Genomic DNA, 24,781 nt, shown 5'->3' with positions numbered 1-24,781 from the left:
TGAATCCAAGCATGGCCTGACGTTTTACAGACTAATTTATTAGTATAGTTCATTTAATTGAGATTTTACTCATTTATCATTGATTCAGAATGGCACTTTGGAAGGAGTTTTCTCTTCTCTTTACATTGTGACATCAACTCCTGAAATGGGGAAGGATGGTGACTAGAACTTCTTTCCTTTTACCCCTTCCTACGCTTCTCACGGGAGACAGAACGACTTGTCGGATTGGCGACAGTGGGGAAATGGTCACTGCGCCTGTTTGTTCCAGTCTCCTCCTGGCTCTTGTTCTCTACGGGCAGCCCGAGCAGAGCAGAGCACACCCCCTCCTTGTTTCTACCGCCCTGAGGCAGGGCGCCCTCGCTCTGGGTTGAAAGCTTGTATTCCTTCTTTTCTATCTGTAGCTGGGCGGAGCAACTCAATGGAGCCAGAGGGGTTGGAGAGTTATAAGACGACAAACGCAAGCTATTGGCATCAAATTTAGCAAATGCTGGGTCTTAACCCCCACCTGACGTCGGTGTGTATTGCTCAGCTGGAGAGAGGTATAAGTAACCAGGCTTCCCGCAGACCCCAACAACTCTGAAAAGTTCCCTTTCTAAATGGAATCCTAAATTTCCAAGTGAACTTCACCAAGGCTGGACTTGGTGCAACTTTGGTGTCCAGCGCCGCTTAGGGAGAGATCAACCCTGCCCATCACATTCTCGGAAGAAAGCACTTTATACTTTTGTATATAAACCTCGGTATGGTCTCTCTCAACAGAGCTTTCTAAAAGAAGTTTTATGAAAACAGGCTATATCAGGAAAAATGTAAACTCACGTGTGACAATGGAGAAAACCAATTATACCTAGAGTCAGTGGGAATATCAGGAGAAGGTGGGGAGGGGTAAGAACGGGAAGAACTCAATTCTGATTCTTGGAGGTAAAGAAGCGTCACAGGGTCCTATGCAAATGAACATGGCACTCCTTCGTACTTCTGGCTTTTCTTCTTCTTCTTGCAGGATCATAGGAAAAAGCAGAACTAGGGAAATATGGGAACTTGGATCAAGAAAAAGGGACTTTCCTCCGATAAGTTTTAAGCAGGAAGTGGTCAGCGTTCTCATGGTAGAAAGATTATGGAAAATGAAAAAATTATATTTAATAAAAAGCCTACAGAAATGAACTCTGGGTATCTGAGACATTTCTGGAAAGTCTGATGGACTTAAATTCAAAGAAAATGAGAGGAGACCAAATAGTGATTGAGAATACGTAATGCATGGAAGAGCTAACGAACGAAGTATCACCCTTTAAATTAAAAAAATTTTAATATACGATTATAATACATGAAATGTTGAGCATAAACTTTATACACAGCAGAAATGGCTAGTAGAAGAAAATTCCCAGATACTGTATGCTAAAAGAAAAAGATTAGAAATATTCACTGTATGAGGAATGTTCTATATATGTATAATAGCAAGTGAGCATTCCATCATCTGTGACTTGCTTAATGTTGCCTGTGGGAAGCGGGCATGAAGCCCCCAAGCATCATGTCCACCCAGAGACAGTTTACATGAACTCACAGTTCAGTAGGATGAAAAAGACGGCGAATCCTCAAACTATTAAATTACAGCAGGCTTTAAAGATGCCATTTATGGGCTGGGGTGGGGATGAGGGGGTGGTGGAGGAGAACAGTTAGTAGTTAGATTATTCAGAAATAGACAGGGACAGAGTGCTCAGTGAGTGAGACTGGAATCGAGAGAGCGACAGAGGGCACTAGAGAGATGCTAAGAGGGTGTCACTGCTACAAAAACCACGGTTTAACATGGGGGTCATGCTGTATGAAAAGAGGAAATGTGTCATACGGAAAAGAAGGCCGCTCACACGGTTAACGCAGGTTTTTCATCTATGCCTGCACGTGCAAAGGGCAATGCACGGCCAGCCCCATCTTGAGACACCAAATCAAAGCAGTGGAAATAAGTGGTCAAAACAAAGATTTGATAGTCTGTGGTCTCCAATATTTTTGACATTGCCGTCTCATCAATAAACAACATTGAACACACAGCCCTCCCTATTTCTGTATCAATACACTGGGTATATGATAAAATAGCCACAGACACACTTTCTAAAAGATGATTATATCTATTCTTATATTTTCTTCCCACACCCCACTTTGGAGACCTAGCCAAGGGTCTCAGTAGCAGACCGGCAACACCCATGAGGTTCCATTAGGTGGCACTCTGCACCGTATAGGTAGAACCACAGTCAGTGTCCAATTCAGTCAGATACTAGGAAAATTACAGTCAAGACATCCTTTAAATCATGAACACAAGCAGCAGCTCTACTGGTCAGGACTTACGGGACTGCGCATCAGTTGTCCACCTGCCTCTGTCTCTACCCAAATCTGCTCAGTGTGCTTGCCCAAACTGTCTTCACATTTCAGCCCTGGACAGAACTGCCAATCCTGTACGGTTCGATTGTATCCCTCCTGAAAACAAGTGCCTAATGGGAAGCAATTTGAGCTGAAGTGCAGCTCCATTTCCAAGCAGTGGGTTAAGAGTGCTGAGGGTTATACACAGAAGGAGAAAGAGAAATTGAGCATACCTGGGGGTTCGGGCTTTCTTTGCTGAAGTGATCCCTGAGTTAACAGTCCCTGGTATCCCAAAGGAAGATGTGGCCCTTCCCAAACGGGGCTCTGCAGAGCAGCTGCTTCAGAAGCACTTGGGCTAGTTTCAGAAATGCAGAGTCCTGGGTCCCAGAGATCAGGACCTCTGGTGTGGAGGCCTGCAACCACATGGTTTCCAAGCTCCTTCGGTGATTCTGATTCCCTGTAAAATTGGAGAAACAGCTGACCTGGCTGGACAGAGCTGGGTCAGTTCGGGGCGGGGCCATCTACTGCCCCTGTGACCTTGGCAGTTGACTTAACATGTCTGACCCCACCTTCATCTCTGAGTTAACCCATCCTCTTTGACACGGGGCTCTTAATACCAGCCTCATAGAGCTGAGGTGAAGATTTAACAGAAGAAATGAAGCCTTGAACTTGGCTTTGCTGCTATTTTAATAAATATGATTCCTTCCCTCCTCTTCCTCCTGCAGCCCCCACTCGATAACACTGTCCCGGTACCAGTGACTTCACCCTCCGCCCTTCATCCTAAGATCCTCCTTGCTCTCTCCTCACCCTGTCATCCCCTTGGGGGCCTGTCCTCAAGAGTAGGAGCCAAATTGGTGATTATTTTAAAACTCATTCTTCTAATTCAGCTTCCTTCGAAAGGCAACTAAATGGTGGGAAATGAGGACCTAGGGCAGTGAGATGGGCACTGTAAACCATTTTATTTAATGCATATCACCTGCTTACAAGGTCCTGCTTGGCGGGCCTCCTCTTGGACCTGGCGCAGGAGTGTTACCCACTGTTCCAGGGTGACTGCAGGACAACAGGCTAGTTCTAACTGCCCAAACAGCCCCCCGACCCCTGCTCTTCTTAGCAGCTTGGTCCCCCTGGACAATGGGCCTCAGATATGGGTTCATGGAGATGTTCCTACAAACTTCTATGGCTCAAGACGTAAGCTCAGGAAATTCACTATTCTGAAAGCCTCTGGAATCTCTGACCCGCTACATCTCCTTGGCCAGTGAGAAGTGAAGTAGTCATGTGTATCATACAAGACAAAGATGGTGCCCTAGTTGGCCGTCTCTGTCTGGCCTTTGCTTCAGGGGTGTCACCAGCCAGAAGGACACTGAGAACCATTTTCTGTGTGTGGAAGCATCTGCCCGCCTCACCCTGACCACTGGCGGGCTCTAGGGATGTGTGAAAACTGCCACGAGGCCACGGGGGCTTCCTGTTATCCTCCAGAACCTAACAGACTCTCTCTGGAGGGTGCTTGTTGTGAGACACTGGGACTCAAACCTCCTCAGTCAGTTTGTCTGGGCTCTTCCAAAACAATTAATATAAATGACGAAGAGGGAGAAGGGATATATACATGAAGAAATACAATCATTGAAATGTCATGGCAAACACGTTAGAAATTAATTACAACCCAGCAGTAGGGTCATCTTGAGGCAGAGCACCAGATCTTACTCAGTTTCTTAACCCACATGCTTGAAAGTTGGGATAAGCTGAAAGAATATGAGTTTGAATGTGACAGAGAGTCCGGCCAGTGTCACCCAGGGAAGGTTTCACCATGCCAATTACAGAAGCTCGTGCTCACTGAAGCAGGTGGGGATTTACTCTGTATGTGTGGGAAAGAGACCAGTTTTAAACCAAAAGTACACACCAAACCACCGCTTCCGAACAGAAGAATCCACCTGCAACAACAGCTCTTTCTGTTCATTCTTGTGTAGGACACGAGGCTTGCCGTGGGTGCCTAAAGCCGAAAAGGAAACTGAGAGGAAGGGGAAGGCAAAAGAAGAGAGATGGAAAAACATATAAAACCCCAAACAGTGTGACACTGCCCTGTTGTCATCTCAGTGTCACCAGCATGGATGGCCCGTGTCACCAGGCCTTCTTCCACACAATCTCATCACAAGTTTGGGACTTTCTCCTCTCTTTGTAACCCTTCTCCTTCACTAGGTTGGTGGGTTGGTTGGTTGGTTGGTTGGTTGGCGCCTCTCGTGTTCTCCTTCATTACATTAACTCAACGACAGGGATTCACTTTCAGTCCTCGTGTTCTCCAGAGAACATCTTTTGAGTCGCCCTCAATCACGTTCTTTGGTCATTTCCCTCCCACACTGATATTTGTACTTCAGAAGATACAAAGAATTCCCAGTGCTTCTTAGGCTCAAGGGCTCGAGCTTCCAGCAGAGGTGACTGGTGGCATGTCCCACTACTAACTGCTCCTGAGGCCTGGTATCCCAAGGCTCTAAGGAGGGATAAGCTTCCACACCAGGCCAGTAAATCTGTCCCATAACCAGTGTTCTCTGCCCACTTGAGGGCGTGCAGGAGAGGTGCAGGACAAATCAAACCTTATCCCCACCCCCGTTTTAAAACTGGGGCATAAATACCTCACAGGAGACGCAACCTGGTTCTCTCTGGTTAGGATGAGAAGGAGGAAGTAAATAAAAAGCATGTTTTATGGGGGTGGAGGGGGACAGGTTCCTGAAAAAGAAGAGTGTGCATCCTTGCTGTCCCCATTACAGTTTCCTTGGAGACTGGGGAACAAGACGCCCAGGTTGTTAAGTCACCACTGCCCCCCTCATATACTCTGTATTCCCTGACTACATTTAAGAGACCAGCTGGACCTAAGACCATTCAGACAGATAGAGCTGGAAGTAGATGTGAGGATGGGGCCAAGAGACCCTGAGTCAGCAGCGGGGCTATGGTTAGACTCATCTTCTCTCCGTTCTATGGGCTGCAAACACTTGCTTTGCCTTATTCTCAGCCTTAACACTTACCTGCCTAATGCTTCCCTTGGCTTGGATCCTAACAGATGCCCAAGTCTTGCTGAGGTACAGCCTCTATCCGAGGAGGAAGGACACACCCTGGCCAGGTTCAGGGGTGAAAGAGGTTGGGAACCCCTTGATGGTAGAGTGGGATTTATGGAGAATCAGGAGTCCCTTCTAGAGCAGCGCCAACCAGAAGCGGGTCAGCTGAGAGCAGGACACTCAGAGCTTGGCAGGAGAACTAGCCATCATGCGCTCCTGGTGGCCTGAGTTGGTGGCTTTTGATCTGTGCCATCTATGAACGGCTCCAATAGAACAGGACTCCACAGAAGACTGTCAGGAGGTTCAAAGAGTGACTTGTCGAGATTACAAAGGAATTAAAATGAAAACCATCTGTTGAAGTGCTTTTGGTCATTTCTTACAACAAACCACTGTACACAATCTCATGTTGAAATACGTTGTGGTTTCTGAGTTGCATTGTTCTCAGTTTCCCTTCCTCTTGATCCATTTCAGATATGTAAGTTGTCTTCAAGTGCTTCATGAATCACCAAAATAGCTTAAACCTTATGTGTGTGTGTGTGTTTTTTGGCTGCACCTCGTGGCATGCGGGATCTTAGTTCCCCGACCAGGGATCGAACCCGTGCCCCCTGCAGTGGAAGCACAGAGTCTTAACCACTGGATCGCCAGGGAGGTCCCTGTATTTATGTGTTTTAATAGAAGAAAGTTTATCATGCCAAAGCCAATTTTTATGATGCTATCTTTGTTTTCACCGAAGAAGGCATCTATGAAGTACAATCAAGTTTATAGAGGTTGTCAGATCATTGGCTCTATTCAATCCAGAGATTAATTTGGGAATTTGTGACTCTTATTAATTGATTATGTGTCCTTTGGAAATAATTTATATACTGTGTATGGATAGCCATCCTTAAAGTAAAACCTTTGGCTTTTCCACATACGAGGAAAATACAGTATCTCCCAGCTCATACTCTCAGATGTGAACCCTTACACACTATCTTCCAAAGGGCACAGACACCTCTGTAGATAACTTCTTTCACGAAATAAAAGCACATTGGTCACGTTTCAAACTTTGACCTCATGCAGATTTATACCCACTTGGAAGGTGTGTCTTCAGAACATCTTGGGCCTTTCTGTTCTTTTTCTGAGTAGTGAAGCCGAAGCTCAAGACTGAGGCTTTCTCAGTGTTAAGGTCGAAAAACCTCTGTTCCTCCCCCGACCCCCAAATTTAAAGGAATCCATGCAGTTGTCATCCCTGCCTGATAATTCTAAATAAATACACGCTCTTGGGGTCCTTCTTCAGAGTTTACCACCAAAATCGTCTAATGTTGATGGATCAAGTTTTCAGATGATTATAAATATACAGTATTAGTTAACAAAGCAGTTTGAAAGATCATTGGATGAGGCAATTTTTCTTTGGATACAGTACTTTTCAATGCAGATGAAAATATTTGTCTTAGCTTGGTTGCTATAACAAAACATCACAAACTGGGTGGCTTAAAGAACAAACATTTATTTCTCACAGGTCTGAAGGACGGAAGTCTGAGATCAGAGTGCCAACACGATCTGGTTCTGGTGAGAGTCCTCTTGTGGCTTGCAGACTGCCCACTTCTCTTTGTATCCTCAGTCCTCTGGCTGCTTCTTCTAAGGCAGTAATCCCATCATGAGGGCTCCACTCTCGTGATCTAATCACCTCTCAAAAACCCCGCCTCCTAATACCATCATATTGGGGGTTAGGATTTCAACATATGAATTTGGGGGTGGGCACAAACATTTAGTCCACAGCAATATTTAAGCAGGTAAATTATCATCAAAGGTGAAGAGCATCATTTTGCATAAAGGCAGAGCACTTTATTTTTCTCCCATTTGTAAGGAGACTATGTCCATCAATGGCAAAGATGTTTCTATTTCCCCACAGAACCCAATAACAGGCCCAGGGGAAACGAGTGAGGAGCACTTGAGCAGCAACCACCTGTTGGGTGCCAACACTCAGTCTGCACAGAAGGGGGTGCTAGATTACACTCAAGCAATTGGTTGAGGAGTTAACTGTTTTTGTTTTTGGTTTATTCCCACTAATTAACTCTGGTGCATTTTAATGTCATATAGGTAGACCCTGAGCATTTTTTTTTACCCTATTTCCACACATACCAGTACTTCTTAAGGGTAGAAATGCAGTTCTTCTCAATTTAGTGACTGTGTGTTTACATAATAATCACAATTCCAGGAGAATCAAAGTGCCATGTCCTCTACTTGCCACCCTTCTCCCAACAGTATTTTATACAGGAGCAGAAGGCAGAGGCTCAACTGCAAATGGAGACAGAGAGAGCTAAGAAAGATGACTTGACGCTTATATAAATCCCAATTTTCCAGTTCCTCTGTCATCTATCGGTCGGTGACTCCTCTCCAATATGGGCAATCTCAGGGCTTGGAAAAGTTTAAAACACTCTTTTGGTGGGACACGGATGAGCCAATCTAGGCAGCCGAGCCTCTCCTTGGTAAGTTAGGCAGTCACATTTTGCAAAGAAGGGCTAGGCTGTCTCTTTGAACACCTGACTGTAGGTCACGTGATTGTCTGTGGCCAGGGCGTTTTTCAGACACTGCCAGAAGTACGGATGAGCCTGTGGGTTTGTTGGCCACTCAAGGACAGAACTCCCACAGAGCCTCTTCCGGAGCTGGAGAAACTTGGACTTCTGAAGGGGCTTCTCAAGGAATATCAAGATAATTACGTCCACTTTTTCATCCATGAGCCTCTGATGGGACAAGTAAAATGCTATCTTAAAATTCTCAGTCTTTGCATACTTGTCTGTCATGACAAACACTGTCTTTTTGCTAAGCTGTATGCTCTGGGAAAGATTTTCCAGAACAGGCTGCCCTGGTAACCAGTCCCTTTCCTCGAGACATAAATTAAAACATTTCTCTCTTGGGTCTTCCAATTTGGCCACCAGCTCATCCAAAACCCACTCTGTCACTGCTGGGTCTTTAGTGTCATACACAATAAAAGCATCGTAGTAAGAATTTGGTGATATCAGACGTCGATAGCCCTTTATTTTGGCCTTACAGAAATGGTAACTATACCACACATCCCAGAAATAGAGATGGTTTGCTGTTGTGATCATCATCAGAAAGAGAGCTGCCGATATGGAAAGTGAGAACAGGACAAAGTTAGTCAGATCTAACTCACAGGTATATAGATCCAGAGACACTACACTCTGGCCCTTGTGTGCTCCTGGTCCCATACAAGTCACATCTGTGGCCAAGTAAGGAATCGTCACCTCTGTATGGTTAACCCACCAGACAAACCACACAGCATCACAGTTGCACAGAAACCGATTGTGATGCAAAAACAGAATGTTCAGGTTGTTGAGGACGTTTTCTGGAAAACTAGTCTTTTGGATAACCTGGATTTTATTTGAGCTCAGGTCCAGATGCCGTAACTGGAAAGCATCTTGTAGAAAATACTTTGTCAGGTGCCTGATTTGATTGTTCTTAAGTATGAGTTTCTTGAGGCTGTGGGAACAGTTGGATAATCTCTCAGGGACAGTCTTCAGTTGGTTGTAGCTGAGGTCCAACGTTTCTAGATTGCTCAGGTACTGGAGTCTTCCCCAGTTGAAAGACGTGAGCCCATTTTTGGCCAAGGAGAGAGTCTTCAGATTTGGAGGCATACCATCAAAAACTCCACTAGGTAAGAAACGCAGGGAATTTTCAGAGATGTCTAATTCCTCTAAGCTCAGCAGATTCTTAAAGAGTTTTAAGTATCTGTTATCACCATCTCTCCATAAAATATCCAAATGATTGCCTCTGAATTCCAGAATTTTAAGAGATTCGCTCTCCATGGTCCTGCTGGTGGAGGTAGCGATGTCATTGTTGTTCATCATCAGTTTCTTCAGAACCTTTAGGTTCTTGGTGAAGTTTAGCATGTGAGTTATTCCTTCTGATTGAAAATAATGGCTGTTACTACTTATATCTAGGACTTCCAGGTTGCGTAGCTCCTCAAATGCCGTTGAGTAGAGTAAATCAAGCCGATTGTTAGAGAAGTCCAAATATTTCAACTCCACTAAAGGCTGAAATTCACTACCATTAAGCGTCTGGCTAATGCTATTTCCCGATAAGTTTAGGCATTTGAGGAAAGAAAGATGCTGAAACTCAGAAGACTTGATAAAAAATATATTATTTCCACTTAGGTCCAAGGTCGGCCCATACTTGTAACAATCTTCATTAAGAGACAAGAGAGAAGGAGGCTCTTTGCTTTTGGACCTGCAACTCCTTGCAAATTCATCATACCTGAAATAATGTAATGCTTCAAGGACGTGGGGCCCATGACCTTCTACAGAAGTTCTCATGTTAGAGCAGAAGCCATCTTCACTTGAATCTCCTGAAGGTGATATTTTATTCACTGAGAGATCTATGAATTTCAATGTTTTAAATTGGTTAAATATGCTGAGGTCAGCGATTTTTATAAAGTTAGTGCCAAGATCAAGAACTTCAAGATTGGAAAGATTATGTAATGGGGAGAGGTATGAACTTCTCAGCTCTTTAAAGACATAGCCTTTGATCCGCAAAACTTTCAAGTTTTTCAGTGAAGAAAATGCATCTGACAGATTCATAAATGCACGATAGACCTGAAGTTCATAATTGAAAGACAGATCCAATTGGACAAGGTTGTGGAGAAGATGCAAAAATTTGGCATCCCCAATTTCTTTGGCCAAGAAGTTTTGGGAAAGATCTAGTTCTTTAAGTTTGTTAACGTTTTTAAACCATCTTTGGGGCACATGCTGAAGAGAGTTACTGTGTAGACGTAAAATTTGTAATTCTGTCAATGCATCAAAAGCATTTAGGTCGATATGTAGGGGAGAATTATTTTCACAGGGTGTACAAGGAAACGGAGCATTATAACAACGAGGGCAATTTCCACTTAGGTCAAGAACTTGCAGTCGATTGAGGTTATTAAAATCATCTTCTTGGATCTTCGCAATGATGTTGTTATAAAGATAGAGTTCAGTTAAAGTAGGTGGCAAAATAGTGGGGACAGCTGAGATATTGTTATCTTTTAGGGAGAGCAATTTTAAATTTGTCATATTTAGAAAAGCATCTTTTTCAATGGAAAACGAAACATTACAAGGATTGCGATAGTAACAGTTTTGGCCCAGGTAGAGTATTTCTAGGTTGGCCAGTTCTGTTAGGTTCTCTTTCATGATCGAAAAGATGTTGTTGGCCTCAAGGCTCAGCAGCTGTAAGCTGGGAGGAAGATCCTGAGGTATTTCTAGAAGCTGGTTTCCATCCAGGTAAAGAGATTTTAAAGAAGTGAGTTTACTAAAGCTGCTGGGTTCAATCTGCAGCCTTCTGGTGCACACATTGTCTTTTGGCCCCGGTCGAACAGGTACACAGTTGCATCTGAAATCGATCTCTACCAGGTGGTCCAGCCGGTAGAAGGACGCTGGAGAGATACCCGCTATATGGTTAATGGTGAGGGTGAGGTTGGTGGCATTGGTGGGAATATCTCCAGGAATTTCTGTCAAATGCTTGTCTGTGCAGTCCACGATCACATGGGCGTTTGGAGCATCCAGAGTGACATCACAGGGCAGAGTTTTAGGAAACCATCTAGCCCCAAGGAGTTCGGAAATTAGGATCATGTTAAAAAGGATGAGAAATTGTCTCTTCGAGGTCCACATTAGAAACACCTGAAAGTATAAGAAAGAACAAATGGCCCTTCTAAAATACACCAAGAATCAGAATTTAAAATTCCCGTTTGCTGCCTCTCTTTTGCTACATTTGAAACTAAACAGTCTGGGTTGATGGTTCTCACTGGTCTAAACAGCACCCCGACCTCCACCCCATGACTGTAGTTGTCAATTACTGAGGTTCATAAAAAACTTAGTTACATATTTAGCTTTTAGCATCTTAGCTTTTCAGTATTATAGCTTTTAAGTTGGGAGAAGCAGCGCTTTCCTCTTCACTGTTATTTAGAATGCTGCAATGGAAGAGCCATCAGTTAGCTGCCGAAGTCTGAAATTTGAGAGGGGTGTGCGGGGGTGAAGGAATGTTAAAATGCAGCTACATCTGGAAAGAAAAACTTTAGTGCAGTTAATGTTTGTTTGTTAAGCCTGCTCTGGCACACATTAGAAGAGTCCTTCACAATACTCGAGCCTCTTAATATTCTAAGGAGGGAAACAAAGGTGATCCATTACCCCCATTTTACAGATTAAGACACAGCTCAGCGATATTAACTGATTTGTCCAAGGTCGCACAACTCGCGCCATTTTGGCACTACTATCTATAAGCCGGGCTTTCCTCTTGGACTGTTCTTGGAAATCATCTCCGAGATGATTTGGGGATGAACGTTTTCCCTACACATTGGGTTTATATTACACAAATTTGGAAAGGGGAGGGTAGAGAGTCAGGGCACTGCCTGGGTGACCCCCAATTGATCAAACAGGATACTCATGGGAAGGAAAAGGGAGGGGCTGTTAATAATTTATGCCAAGACTACAGGCATAAACTAAGACTCCCTCAGGCCAACTGAGACATGTGGGAACCTACTCTTAATGGCGATTCTTGGGCATCCAGGTTTAGCATGAGAGACACTTGCACCCTGGGAAGAAAGACCTTAAAAGGGAACATGGGACACACTTGAAGAGCTTTACTAACCATCATATTAACTCGAGCTTGCCCTGCGTAGAGGGTGGTTTAACCACAGGCTTGCTCTCCAGTTTCAGGACTTGTAGCAGTATTTTCCTCCAGAACACTGGTTTTCATTTAACCGGTGTTTATCCATGGAATGATCCAGCCTGTGTCTCTACAGCAGACTTCCAGCTCCATTAATGCTTCTGTCCTCCCAATTGACTGAATCAACCAGTCATACTGATATCTAATAAACCAAGTGTCTACTTCCCTTAATTCCTCCAATGGAGGGTAAATAAGCAAAATTTCCCCTCAGCTTTCTTTTTTTTTCCGGTACGCGGGCCTCTCACTGTTGCGGCCTCTCCCGTTGTGGAGCACAGGCTCTGGACGCGCAGGCTCAGCGGCCATGGCTCACGGGCCCAGCCACTCCGCGGCATGTGGGATCTTCCCGGACCAGGGCACGAACCCGTGTCCCCTGCATTGGCAGGCGGACTCTCAACCACTGCGCCACCAGGGAAGCCCGAGCCCTAACTTTTGATCACGGTGTCCAAAGCCTTCCATAATTTGGCTCCATCTCCTTGTCTAGGTTGACCTCATACAACTCCCCTACCAGCTTCTCTAATCACTGAGCCCAAGACCAGCTTGCAGTTCCCTGACCTGCAGGCCCCTCCACCTGGAGTCCTCTTCCCTACCATTGCCACCCACCAGAATTCTGGTTATCTTTTAAGGCTGTACTTCTCAATCTGGAGCAGTCAGATCCCTGGGAAGATGTGGCAAAGGCCGGGAGTATGGGAAGCCCTTAGCTAAATAGTGTATCTTCCTTGGGCATCTATCTTACTCAAAGATTCAGGAAAAGCATCCACCACTCAGGGAAGAGGGATTAAGTCAAGATGCGGGGGAAGGGCTTTAGAAGAGGGAAAGGGGATAAGTACAGTGAGCTATTTGTATGGTCCCTGATAACAGGATCCCAGACCCTGAACCCATCCTCAGCTATGCTTCTGTCGGAAGACACGATGGGTTCATGAATCCCACTATCAAAAGGCAACAAGTAATGCTGCTAAGAGTGATATTAAGGACCAGGGAGGTCCAGGCAGGGACCAAATGGATAAATGACAAAGACAAATCATGAACCAGGTGCCCTCTTCCGATCCCATTCCCAGGAGCTGGGTCCAGCAAACCACTGACCTTAACACACTGGAGACCATGACTGTGACATTCGCAGCCTCTATACATGGACATATTATAAATTACAACGAATGCAAAATTAATCAGAAAGTCTTTTTCTCCCTTATTTCTGAACTTTTTCTCGCACCTGTCCACTTTTCTCCTTGTCTGCTACCCCAACCCTACTCCACTTTGCCATGAGGTCTCACCTTGTACTACACACTGGCCTCCGACCTGCTCTCCCTTGCCCCCTTCCTCCTCCACAATTCATCCATCAAGAGCATCAGAGCAGTCTTTATAAACACGAATCAGATCAACTACAACGATTTCTTATTACATTTTGAATGAAGTCCAAAGTCTTCACCATTGTTTATATCGTGCATGTTCTGACTCCAGCCTATCACTCTGACCTTGAACCACCTTTCCCCTTCTTGGACCACACACCAGACATCCGGCCTGTTTTCTGTTCTGCACTTGAGCCAGTCTTGGCACTTGCTGTTCCGTCTTCCCGAAGTTATCTTTCTCCTCCTCTTCCCACAGCCAGGTCATTCTCATCCCTTGGCTGTCTGCTTAAATGACACATCCTCAGAGAGGCCGTCTCTAGGCAACTTTTCTAAATACCCTCCCATGTAAGAATAGTGATAAAGGCAGGAACAGTAGGTAACTTAGGTAGCATTTACCATATGCTGGGCAACGGTTTCAGTGCTTTACATATATGAACTCATTTAATCCTCATAATAACTGCATGAGGTCTTCGACCCCTTATCCACAGCCTTTGGACCTAGATGTGTTTTGGAACTCAGAATTTTTCGGATCGTAGAAGGTAATATGGTGCATGTACCTCGTATTATGTAATACTCCAACTGGAGTCTGGGGCAGCATCTCATAATCAAACACACAAAAATTTGTGCAGTGAAGCACAGGACTGTCCACTCTAAGTGGGATTTTAAAAAAGGAAGAACAACAACTACTACTACTACTACATAATTCGGTTCAGGTCAAGATGCACTTCCAAATGAGTTCAGATCAAGTCGTGTTTGCCATCAACTGAATTAGGACAAAGCTTTCAGTTAGGGGATTTTGGAATTGTAGACCTCTATTATCATTTCCATTTTACAGATGAGTCAACTGAGGCACAGAGAGGTATATGTACTCTGCACTAGACTACTCTGCTTTATTTCTTTCATAGCCTTAAGCACCATCAGAAATTATCTTGTTGATCGTTTATGTGCTTCTGGTTTACGTGCTTACTTGTTTTACATCTATTCTGCATGAAAACGTAAGCTTCAAGGGAGCAGGGTCTTGTGTGTCTTCATAAAAGACAATGTCTGGCACTTAATGCTGCATTATGTTTGCTAAATACATGAATGAAAGAATGAATGCATACATGAATGAATAGTGAAACAGCAAAATAGTTAAAAGAAATTTCTCCTTGGAGTAGGTTCCTTCAGACTACACCCCCAGCCTCCTCAGGGGTCACATTCTCCCTCTTCTATTTGCCCTGGGGTTCCTCGGGGGGAAAGGTTTAGGAAGCTCTGCTTTTATAATGCCCAGTTCAAACCTATCTTCTTCAAGAAGCTTTCTGGGATCAACCCAGACAGAAGCAGTTGCCTTCTCCTCTCATCTCCTACTTCACTGATTACATGTTGAGCTTGTGAAAAGAACTCCAGATGGAGGTTAGATGAACTGGGTCCTGCCCTGCCTTCATAGTTCATTCTCTGTGTACCCTTCAGAGGTGGGCACTGTGCTCAGGAGGAGATCCCCTACAAGAGGATGATGGACACAGAAATAACAATATGGGATACCAAGGACCCAGACAACCTTCCTAGATCAAGACAATGGGCTTGGACTAGGAAATTCCCCAACAGTTCTTTAGCTTGAAACTGTACCAAGTATCTGGTGAGAAATAATTTATTTTAAAAAAATCAGAATTCTACTGACTCATTCATTCTTTCATTTGACGAATATTGATTGGATACCTACTAGGAGCAGCAGATATAGAATCTCTGTCCTTAAAGAGCTCAAAGCCTAGTGGAGGAGGGAAAAAATATACAGATTTAAAATAGAATGTGGGGGACTTCCCTGGTGGCACAGTGGTTAAGAATCCACCTGCCAGTGCAGGGGACACGGGTTCAAGCCCTGGTCCGGGAAGCTCCCACATGCCACGGAGCAACTAAGCCAGACACCACAGCTACTGAGCCTGCGTTCTAGAGCCCGCAAGCCACAACTACGGAGCCCACTTGCCTAGAGCCCGTGCTCCGCAACAAGAGAAGCCACCGCGATGAGAAGCCCGTGCACCACAACGAAGAGTAGCCCCTGCTCACTGCAACTAGAGAAAGCTCACACGGAGCAACAAAGACCCAATGCAGCCAAAAATTAAAAAATAAATGAAAAATAAAATAAAATAGAATGTGGAACACCATTAGTTCTTTCCAGATGAGATGCTGCCACTTGCATATGTGTAGATTAACTGTATGTTTTTCTTATTCCAGGAGTATTTCCTGATACTCCCAATTCCTTTTATTATTCTCAGAGGCTCCAGAGATTGTTCTATATCTATATATTTTTCCCCTTTCTTTCATCTCATAGTGATAGAATCTCCATTTAGAGTTGGGCATATGCCACTCTGAAAAAAGATTATATTTCTCAGACTCCCTTGCAGCTATGACCATATGACTATGTTAAAGCCAATGTGATGGGAGAGGAAGTGAGATGTGTAATTTCTGGGACATGTCCTTAAACAGTGAGACTCTTCCCCTTCCTCCTGTCTACTTCCATCCGGCTTCTTGTAATATGGATATTGTAGCCACCATCTTGGAATGATGCAAATGAGGAAAATGTGCTAGGGTTGGTGAAGCAACAAGGTAGATGATGCAGAGTATGTAGATCCTTGCATGACCTCATAGAGCAGAGTGGAAACAAAAGCTCTGAACTGCTGACTTCTAGGAGTTTATGAGAAATCACAAGATTGTTATGCTCAGCCAGTGTTAATTGGAATTTCTATTGCATGACTGCAAACCTAATTTTAGTGGCGTAGAATTTAGAATGACACAAATGTACATATCTATGAAACAGAAACAGACTCACAGATACAGAGAACAGACTTGTGGTTGGCAAGGAGGGGTAGGGGAGAGATGGACTGGGAGTTTGGGATTAGCAGATGCAGACTAATATATATAGGATGGATAAACAACAAGGTCCTACTGTTGAACATGGGGAACTGTATTCAGTATCCTGTAATACACCATAATGGAAAAGAATATGATAAAGAACATACACATTAATGTATAACTGAGTCACTGTGCTGTACAGCGGAAATTAAGACAACATTGTAAATCAACTATACTTCAATAAAATTAATTTAAAAAGAAAGAAAGAAAGACTCAGGTATTGGAAACTAAAAAACTAGTGACCCATGTTACGCTGTCACAAAAACACTTGATACTACTGTCACCTATGCTACCTTGGAAGGCAGAATACCTGCCAACTGTGACTTTTGTTTTCCCGGTCTTATTGAAATATAATTGACATATAGCATTGTATTAGTTTTAGGTGTACAACATAATGATTTAATACATGTATATATCGTGAAATGATCACCACAGTTAGTTACCGTGCATCACTGCACATAGTTACAATTTTTTTCTTGTGATGAGAACTCTTAAGATCTACTGTCTTAGCAACTTTTAAATATGCAGTATAATATTATTAACTATAGTCACCATGCTGTACATGACATGCCCAGAATGCCAACTGCAACTTTACTCTTAGGGGAAATGGTTTGACAATATTCATAATGATGGCATGTGTTGATGACTTCTTCTGGTTCTAGGCAATCTTATGAGAGAAATGACCTATAGGGCTGAAGTTAGCCTAGCAGGAATGGGAGGCTAACTTTAGCTCCAGTTCTGCAAGCAGGGATAGAAGGAAATATAGCTTTGTTAAGTGAGGTTTTCTCTGCCTGCAGCCTAAACTCTAAAGATGATTAAGACTTCCTTAATTTGGGGCCTTGTGGGGTTGAAAAAGCCAACTGCCTTACCCCAAACAACAGCAGATGTCACAGATACAGCTTGAAGAGGAAGTAAGTGTATGCTCTCATGCATTTTTCGAGCACTTTCCATTAAGCATTTTCTAGCAGACAGTGAACGCCAGTCCAGGGCCCAAAAAATCTGATTAAGAGTGTTGCCTTCCTCTTGACTCAGACAGCCTCTGGGAAGTTGATTAAATTCAGAGAGAAGAACGCTGAGAGAATACAGAATCTTTAGACTTAAATGGTCTAAAGCTGCTCTGGCCAATGTGATAGCCACCAGTCACATGCGGTTGTTTACATTTAAATGAATTAAAATTAAGTGCAATTTTGAAATTCAGTTCCTCAGTCACACTAACCATATTTCAAGGGCTCAAAGTCACATCAGGTTCATGGCTACCGTATTTGAGCATGCAGATACGGGAACATTTTCCATCACTGTAGAAAGTTCTATTAGACAGTGCTGGTCAGGGCCAGGGCTTGGCAAACTTCTTCTGTAAAGGGCCAGACAGCCAATATTGTAGACCAAATTGAGGCTGTTATGTGGCTACTTAAATAACTATTTAGAACATAACGAATTAAGGTGGTCAGAACCATTCTTACCTCACAAAATCAGGTGGTGGGACAGATTTGGTCCAGAGCTCATAGTTTTCAGGCCCCTGGTCTAGACAAAACCTTCCACTTGCACATGGAATTAGCTCTAAGATCCAGGCGACTCAGATACAGAGCTGGCCCTCAGCCATCCTGCTAGCTTACCTTTCCAGGGGTCTTGGTATCAACTCACCCATCGCCCCCTCTAGGTGCCAAACACTCTGAGGTTCACGGACTTGTCTTTACTTGTGATGATGATGCCTGCCACCTCCTGAGCACAAGATAAGTATCTGCTGAGTAAATCAAGGCTTTGAACATTCTTCAAATCCCATGGAAGGCTCAATGATCATAAATAGCAAAGTCTTTCCAAAGATCAGGTTTTTGACAAGGGGACGAGGAGAGACCAGGAGGGTTGGGGGCCTCTAAAAGAAGGGCTGAAATGGGAAAAGAGCCACAGAGGACAAAGGGGATGCAGTCAGAGGGAGGCTGTGGGAAGCAGACCCACAGAAGAGCTCTAGGCAATCTGCTGTCTCAGAAGTTCTGGCCCCTTGAGCCTGAAACCCTAGTGAGAGCACAGAGCTCATTTGTCTCTCCTGGGAACAGGCACACCCAGGATGGGACTGTCCCTGTCTTATACTCAGTCGTTGAGTCCCAGCCCAAATGGCCCTTGGAACGCTGTGTGCAAGGCAAGCCTTCTCTCGGCTCTCTGCGCAGGCTGCCTGGAACTCACAGATGGACCCTGATCAAGCAGGTGAGGAAGAAACCTGAGTCAATGAACAAAGCCTTTCTAAATTTGTTATTTACAGAGAAATAATACCTTTGAGGCTTAAGAACGAAAAGATATTCTTGAGAGGATGATTTTAAAATGTGAAATATTCCTTTATTCCCATGGAAATTTCTCCTTTCAAACCATGGGCAACTACCTGCTTCAGACTGAAGCTAGGACCTTCGCTTCAACTAATGCTATTTTCAAATGTAAGCGTTCGTTCAGCATAACGCCAGGCCTCTTTTTTTTCATTTCATACAAATAATCCACGTTATTTTGGGTTTTTTTGCTTTTTTGGCAGTGATTGCCCCAAACCTAAGTCTTTCAGGAATTTGATTTGTAAAATAGCATAATACACCATAATAGGCCCGGCTTTAGTCATGAATCATAGCTAATTACACATGCAAATACACTGGGTAAATTTGGATGCTCAATTTGTGAGCTAATTGTGGTAAAAATGGGAATGTTTGATTCTGTATGCACAGGTGTTCTGTTCTCTCAATAATCTCCTCCATGCAAGGCACTACGTGAGATACAGGAGGGGAATGATGATGAGTTAGACACCATTCCTGCCCAATTAGGAACCAAATTCCTCCACCGCTGCGTCTCAGAAGCCGTGTATATTCCCAAGCAGAGAACTCTCTGCTTTCAGGGAAATCCACGGCAGGGGAGAAAGAAGAGTTTGTGGGATGGGGTCTAGTCAGGCCTAAAGGTAAGGCTGCCTGCCCACCCTTCAAACAGAAGCTTGAATACACAACCCTCTGAAGAGGCGACACGTGTCCCATTAGATGCCTCATTTTTGTGGCAGGACTGTATTCAGAAGTGTATTCTCCTGATGTGAGATCCATTTTAGATTCCTGCTAGAATGCCTACGGTTGTAGAGCTATGACTCCTAATAGGAAAACACATGGACTTAGATGAGTCTAACTTTGTGCTTTGCTGACTGTTTTTAGCTTCAAGACTTTGCAAGCTCCTGACATGGATGCAATCTGAGGACATAGAAGGACAGATGGCAGGAGGGAGGAAATGAGTTTCAGTGGTTTGAGTTTTGCAACAAGTTAGAGGAAGACCAGGATTAGTCTGACTTCTCATGTTTATGTATTCTGGGGCTTAGCTCCTGTGAACTCAAAGTCAGATCAGGAGTCAGCCTAGAGATTATCATACTAAGTGAAGTAAGACAAATATCATATGATATATGTAGAATCTAAAAAAATTATACAAATGAACTTATTTACAAAATAGAAAGAGACTCACAGACATAGGAAACGAACTTATGGTTTGTTTGGGAAAGGGGGGAGGGATAAATTGGGAGCAGCGGATTAACAGATGCACACTACTATATATAAAATAGATAAACAACAAGGACCTACCGCAGAGCACAGGGAACTCTACTCAATATTCTGTGATAACCTACAATGGAATAGAATGAAAAAAGAATATAGATACACACACACATATGTATGTATGTATAACCGAATCACTTTACTGTACACCTGAAACTAACACAATATTGTAAATCAACTATACTTCAATAAAAAATAAATAAAAATTAAACTTAAAGAAAGTCAACTGCTCTGATGAACATCTACTGACTGAATTCTCCTAAACCTCGATTTTCTCATCTACACACTATGGGGACTGAGCTAACTGACCTCAGTGCTCCTTCCTAGACCCCCAGAACCTCAGGCTGCTGTTCTTCCACAACGGTCTAGGCAGGGCTTCACTGGTGGCACAGTGGTTAAGAATCCACCTGCCTATTGGAAAAAGTGCTGCAATGAACACTGTGGTGCTTGTCTCTTTCTGAATTATGGTTTTCTCAGGGTATATGCCCAGTAGTGGGGTTGCTGGGTCATATGGTAGTTCTATTTTTAGTTTTTTAAGGAACCTCCATACTGGTCTCCATAATGGCTGTATCAATTTACATTCCCACCAACAGTGCAAGAGGGTTCCCTTTTCTCCACACCGTCTCCAGCATTTATTGTTTCTAGATTTTTTGATGACCGGTGTCAGGTGATAGCTCACTGTAGTTTCGATGTGTATTTCCCTAATAATTAGTGATGTTGAGCATCTTTTCATGAGTTTGTTGGCCATCTGTATATCTTCATATATACACTACCAAATGTAAAATAGATAGCTAGTGGAAAACAGCTGCATAGCACAGGGAGATCAGCTTGGTGCTTTGTAACCACCTAGAGGGGTGGGATAGGGAGGGTGGGAGGGTGACGCAAGAGGGAGGGGATATGGGGATATACGTATGCATATAGCTGATTCACTTTGTTATACAGCAGAAACTAACAGAACATTGTAAAGCAATCATACTCCAATAAAGATGTTTAAAAAAAAAAAGGCAAAAAAAGAATCCGCCTGTCAACACAGGGGACACGGGTTCGAGCCCTGGGCCGGGGAGATCCTTCATGCCGTGGAGCAACTAAGCCCGTGCGCCACAACTACTGAGCCTGCGCTCTAGAGCCCGCGAGGCACAACTACTGAGCCCAGGTGCCACAACTACTGAAGCCCGCGCGCCTAGAGCCCGTGCTCCGCAACAAGAGAAGCCACCGCAATGAGAAGCCCGCGCACAGCAACAAAGAGTAGCCCCTGCTCGTCGCAACTAGAGAAAGCCTGTGCGCAGCAACGAAGACCCAACGCAGCCAAAAATAAATAAAATAAATCAATTTAAAAAACAAAGAGGGAGGGGCCCCAGGCCCACGCTGAGGATGCCTACAGGGCCTAGTCGGCCATCCCAACAAGGAGCGGCAGGCCGATCCATGGCAAGGTTTTCAGCCGAAGAGTGCTACGGTCTGACTTCATGTTAGAAGGATCATGCTGGTTGCTGTGTTGAAAGAGACAACGAGGGGAAGGGTGGAAGCGTGGAGACCAGGCAAGAGGCTATTACGGTAATTCAAGCAAAAGCCCCAGCTGGCAGGGGTGGAGGTGGTGAGAACTTGCCAGATACTGGATAGATTCTGAAGGTGAAGCCAAAGCAAATATGACTTCCAAGTTCTTGGAAGCATGTGAGGGGAGGAGCTGCCAGCAGCAAACATTTCTGGGAACAAAGATACCGGTGGTAGTTCCCGGGGCCAAGAGGGTCAAGAGGATATATCTGAGGATGGCAAGCATAACAGCATGTTGTAATGCTGGTGAGAGTGCGGAAAAAACTTCCCCAAACCCCCATCGTGAATAATAATGCCGAAGAAGATGCAGGAGAAGACAGGGAAGGAAAGCAGGGAGGTGACCCAGCGCACTAGCGGGGAGACTGGCTTTGGCAGGGATTATAAAAATTCCATCCTTAGTTTAAGAGTCTGCAAATTGGTTCACCTATCTCCCATCCTCCTTTGAACCTGGGCAGGCTTTTTTCCGTATCTGGAGGAGAGCAGCCGAAGAAGCGATGTTGCAGGACTTGCCAGGCTGGGACAGAAAAGGTGGGAGTGTTTTCACCTCACCAAGCACTCCTTCTCTCGTGATCTCTTTGTCTCTCTCTCCACTTGAACTGGAGCTCTGAGCCACCAGCCTTGGAAGAAGCCCGGGGACAGCACAGCTTCCATATTGGAGAGACCACGTGGAGCCAGTGGCAGCCCGCAGCTGTGGAGTCTCCCCATCCAGGCACCAGAACTGTGCAGGGGTGAGTCCAGCCCCAGACACCGACTGCAAGTGGCGGACACACCCAGCGCCACAGACGCCTCAGTGAACCCAGTCAACCCGTGGGCCTGCCACATATAACACTCCAGGACAGTGGTGGTATCAAGCCAGTGGGTTTTGGGGGGATCTGCTACACGATGCTGGGTAACTGGACAGGAGGTCAGGCAGGACGGGTGGGTGCAGAAGCTCTAGGCGGGCACACAAGCAGAGGGGAGCCAGTGGGCCATCTCTCCCAATTGCTCTTCCAATTCTCTGATGCAGTCGGGGAAGCAGGAAGCTGGGTTATCAGCTAAGAGTGAGCAGCCAGCACGAGGGGCTGGGGGTAGGAGAGGGGAAGGTGGAGAGAGCCCTCCAGGAAGACGAAGTTGGGTGTGATTACCTGGTGGCAGGTAGAACCTCTCACCTTTCTGTATTGCATCGGTATTCCCCTTCTGGTCTTTATTATATAATTTTGCATGGCTATGATCTGGTTAGATTTAATGACTTGCAGCAAAATTCTTCTCCATCCTCCGCTCATCTACCCAGTAGCCAGTCTGAAGGCCAACATACCTGCGGGCTACTATGAGCCAGACTTCAGGGGACAACAGCTAGGTGCCCTCAGCTACCCCTCCCATTTATTTTTAAGATCACAGAGCAGAAAAAAAGCCACGTTGCCTGAGTTGAAAAGGAAGCGCTGGAATATGCATTTCTGGTGGAGGGAGTCACTGAAACCAAGCTATGGAAGCAAAGGATGTCATGGCGCGGGGGGGATCCCGTAAATGGATGGGCTGCGTTGAACCAGAGGTGATGGCCAACTGGAGAATCAGGAGAAAGAAACCTGGAAGAGGCAAGGAGTGGGGAGCAATTGTGGGAAACCCCTGAATTTGAATTCACTAACCTTTTGTCACGTTGCCATGACACTGAATTGTTTGAAAACCAGATGTGCACTGTATGTATCACCCTAGGGGCTAAGGGAGGGGCAGAGAATAAGGGAAGTTATGTGCTATTGTTTTATAGGCCAGCCTCCACTGGGAATTTCCCTAAAAGACTTAGGACCAAATATCCCCTTTTTGCAAATTCTGAAATATTCCTAATTATAGGCTAACCTCTGTAAAATGTTATTACCATGGACATCAAAGTTTCATTATATAACAACCAAAAAATTAAGTACAAGGATATAACCCACTTACTTAAATAAAGAGACTTTGTATCATTTCCCTTCTACCATTTTAGCCCAACAGACCTAGCTTTCAAAATAAAAGAGTAAAATGATATAAAGTTGTCTTACATAAATTAGGAACTCAACAGCTACTATGCATCACAACAGGCACCAAAGACCGTAAGATATTAAATCTTACTTGACATTATACCCTATCCCCCTTTTCACATAAAGCACAACTGGCACATTTTTTTGTAATGGGCCAGTCAGTAAATATTTTGTCTTGCAGGCCACATGGTCTCTGTCACAACTACTCAGATTTGTCCCTGCAGCGCAAAAGCAGTTATAGACAATATGTAAACAAATACACTAACAATAAAGCTATTGTGGGCACGAAAAATTGACTTTAATATAACTTTTATGGGCCACAAAACAGTATCTTCCTTCGACTTTTTCAATCATTTAAAGAGATAAAAAAAATTCTTAGTTTGTGAGCTATACAAAAACAGGTGGCAGGCTGGATATGACCCACGGCCATCATTTGCTATCCCAGGCCTAAACTTTGGTGGGCTTCAGAGATATCAATGATCTATTCGTGGGGTGCAAAGACACTGGTTGGTTCATCTGTAATGACTGTTTTTAATTTCAACACCATCTTCCCGACTTTTAAACCATCAATTTTGAATAATTTAGTAAACGAATTCCTTATTATCTCTCTGGCGATGAAGAAATTTGCTACAGTTAACTACTGTTACTTTGGCATGTTCCCTCTAACACTCATCTCCCTATTCCTGCATCTATTTCACACAGTGAGAAGCAGTTCAGTACTAGCGGGGGCTTCGTCAGTGGAAAGGTTTGATTGTAAATCCTTATTCTGCCACCTAAGCGCTCTCTGACTTTGGTGAATCACTTTCCCTCCTGAGCCTCTGATTTCTCAACTGTCAAATGGTTAGAACGCAGGGCTCTCTTGCGAAACTATTAAGAAAAATAGGTAACCCATTTACTCAGGCAAACCGTCATCACAGATTAACCAACGTTTAGTAAGTGTCTAGCACGTGCATTAAAAACATCAGGAATATACGATACTTAATTTCTAGCTTGCTTTTTCCATTTACCATTATATCATGAGTATTTTCTTATGTCATTCACTATTCTTTTAAGAAATATGATTTGATGGTTACATAACATTCCACTTAATGGGTGGACCACAATTAATTAACCCCTTCCCAACACTGGACGTGAGATATTCCCTTTGCCATGCTGCATAGACTATCTTTGTAAATTGTTTGTGACATCCCTGATTGTTTCTTTAAGAGTTTCTAGAAGTGGAGTTTCCACATCAAAGGGTCTGACCTATAAGTATTCATAAGATTGAATAATTTTCCTATGCTTTTTGGTCTTTTCTATTTCTTCTTTTAAAAGTTGTTTTCACCTTTCCTTATAAAAGATATCCCAATTTTTTTTCAGGAGTAAATTATCATAAT

General features: G+C 44.1%; 1 protein-coding gene across 6 annotated transcripts in view; it reads right to left on the bottom strand.

Annotated features, from left to right (window-relative positions):
• Positions 1-6,822: 6,822 nt before the first annotated feature.
• Positions 6,823-24,781, bottom strand: part of TLR7 (toll like receptor 7) — a 31,358-nt gene continuing 13,399 nt past the window's right edge. For 5 of the 6 annotated variants that reach the window (XM_082864595.1, XM_082864598.1, XM_082864600.1 and 2 more), the window contains one exon: positions 6,823-11,035. In XM_082864595.1, coding sequence (XP_082720721.1) covers positions 7,886-11,035 — 3,150 coding nt within the window. In that variant the 3' untranslated portion in view covers positions 6,823-7,885. Of the gene's footprint in view, positions 11,036-12,002; positions 12,084-24,781 lie in introns of those variants that run through there. The other variant, XM_082864597.1, reaches the window with a different exon arrangement.

The sequence above is a fragment of the Leucopleurus acutus genome (assembly GCF_964270905.1).
Source record: "Leucopleurus acutus genome assembly, chromosome: X".
In the NCBI taxonomy this organism is placed as follows: Eukaryota; Metazoa; Chordata; class Mammalia; order Artiodactyla; family Delphinidae; genus Leucopleurus; species Leucopleurus acutus.
Note: the sequence above shows the minus strand (reverse complement) of the source record. Positions and strands in the feature narration are given on the sequence as shown.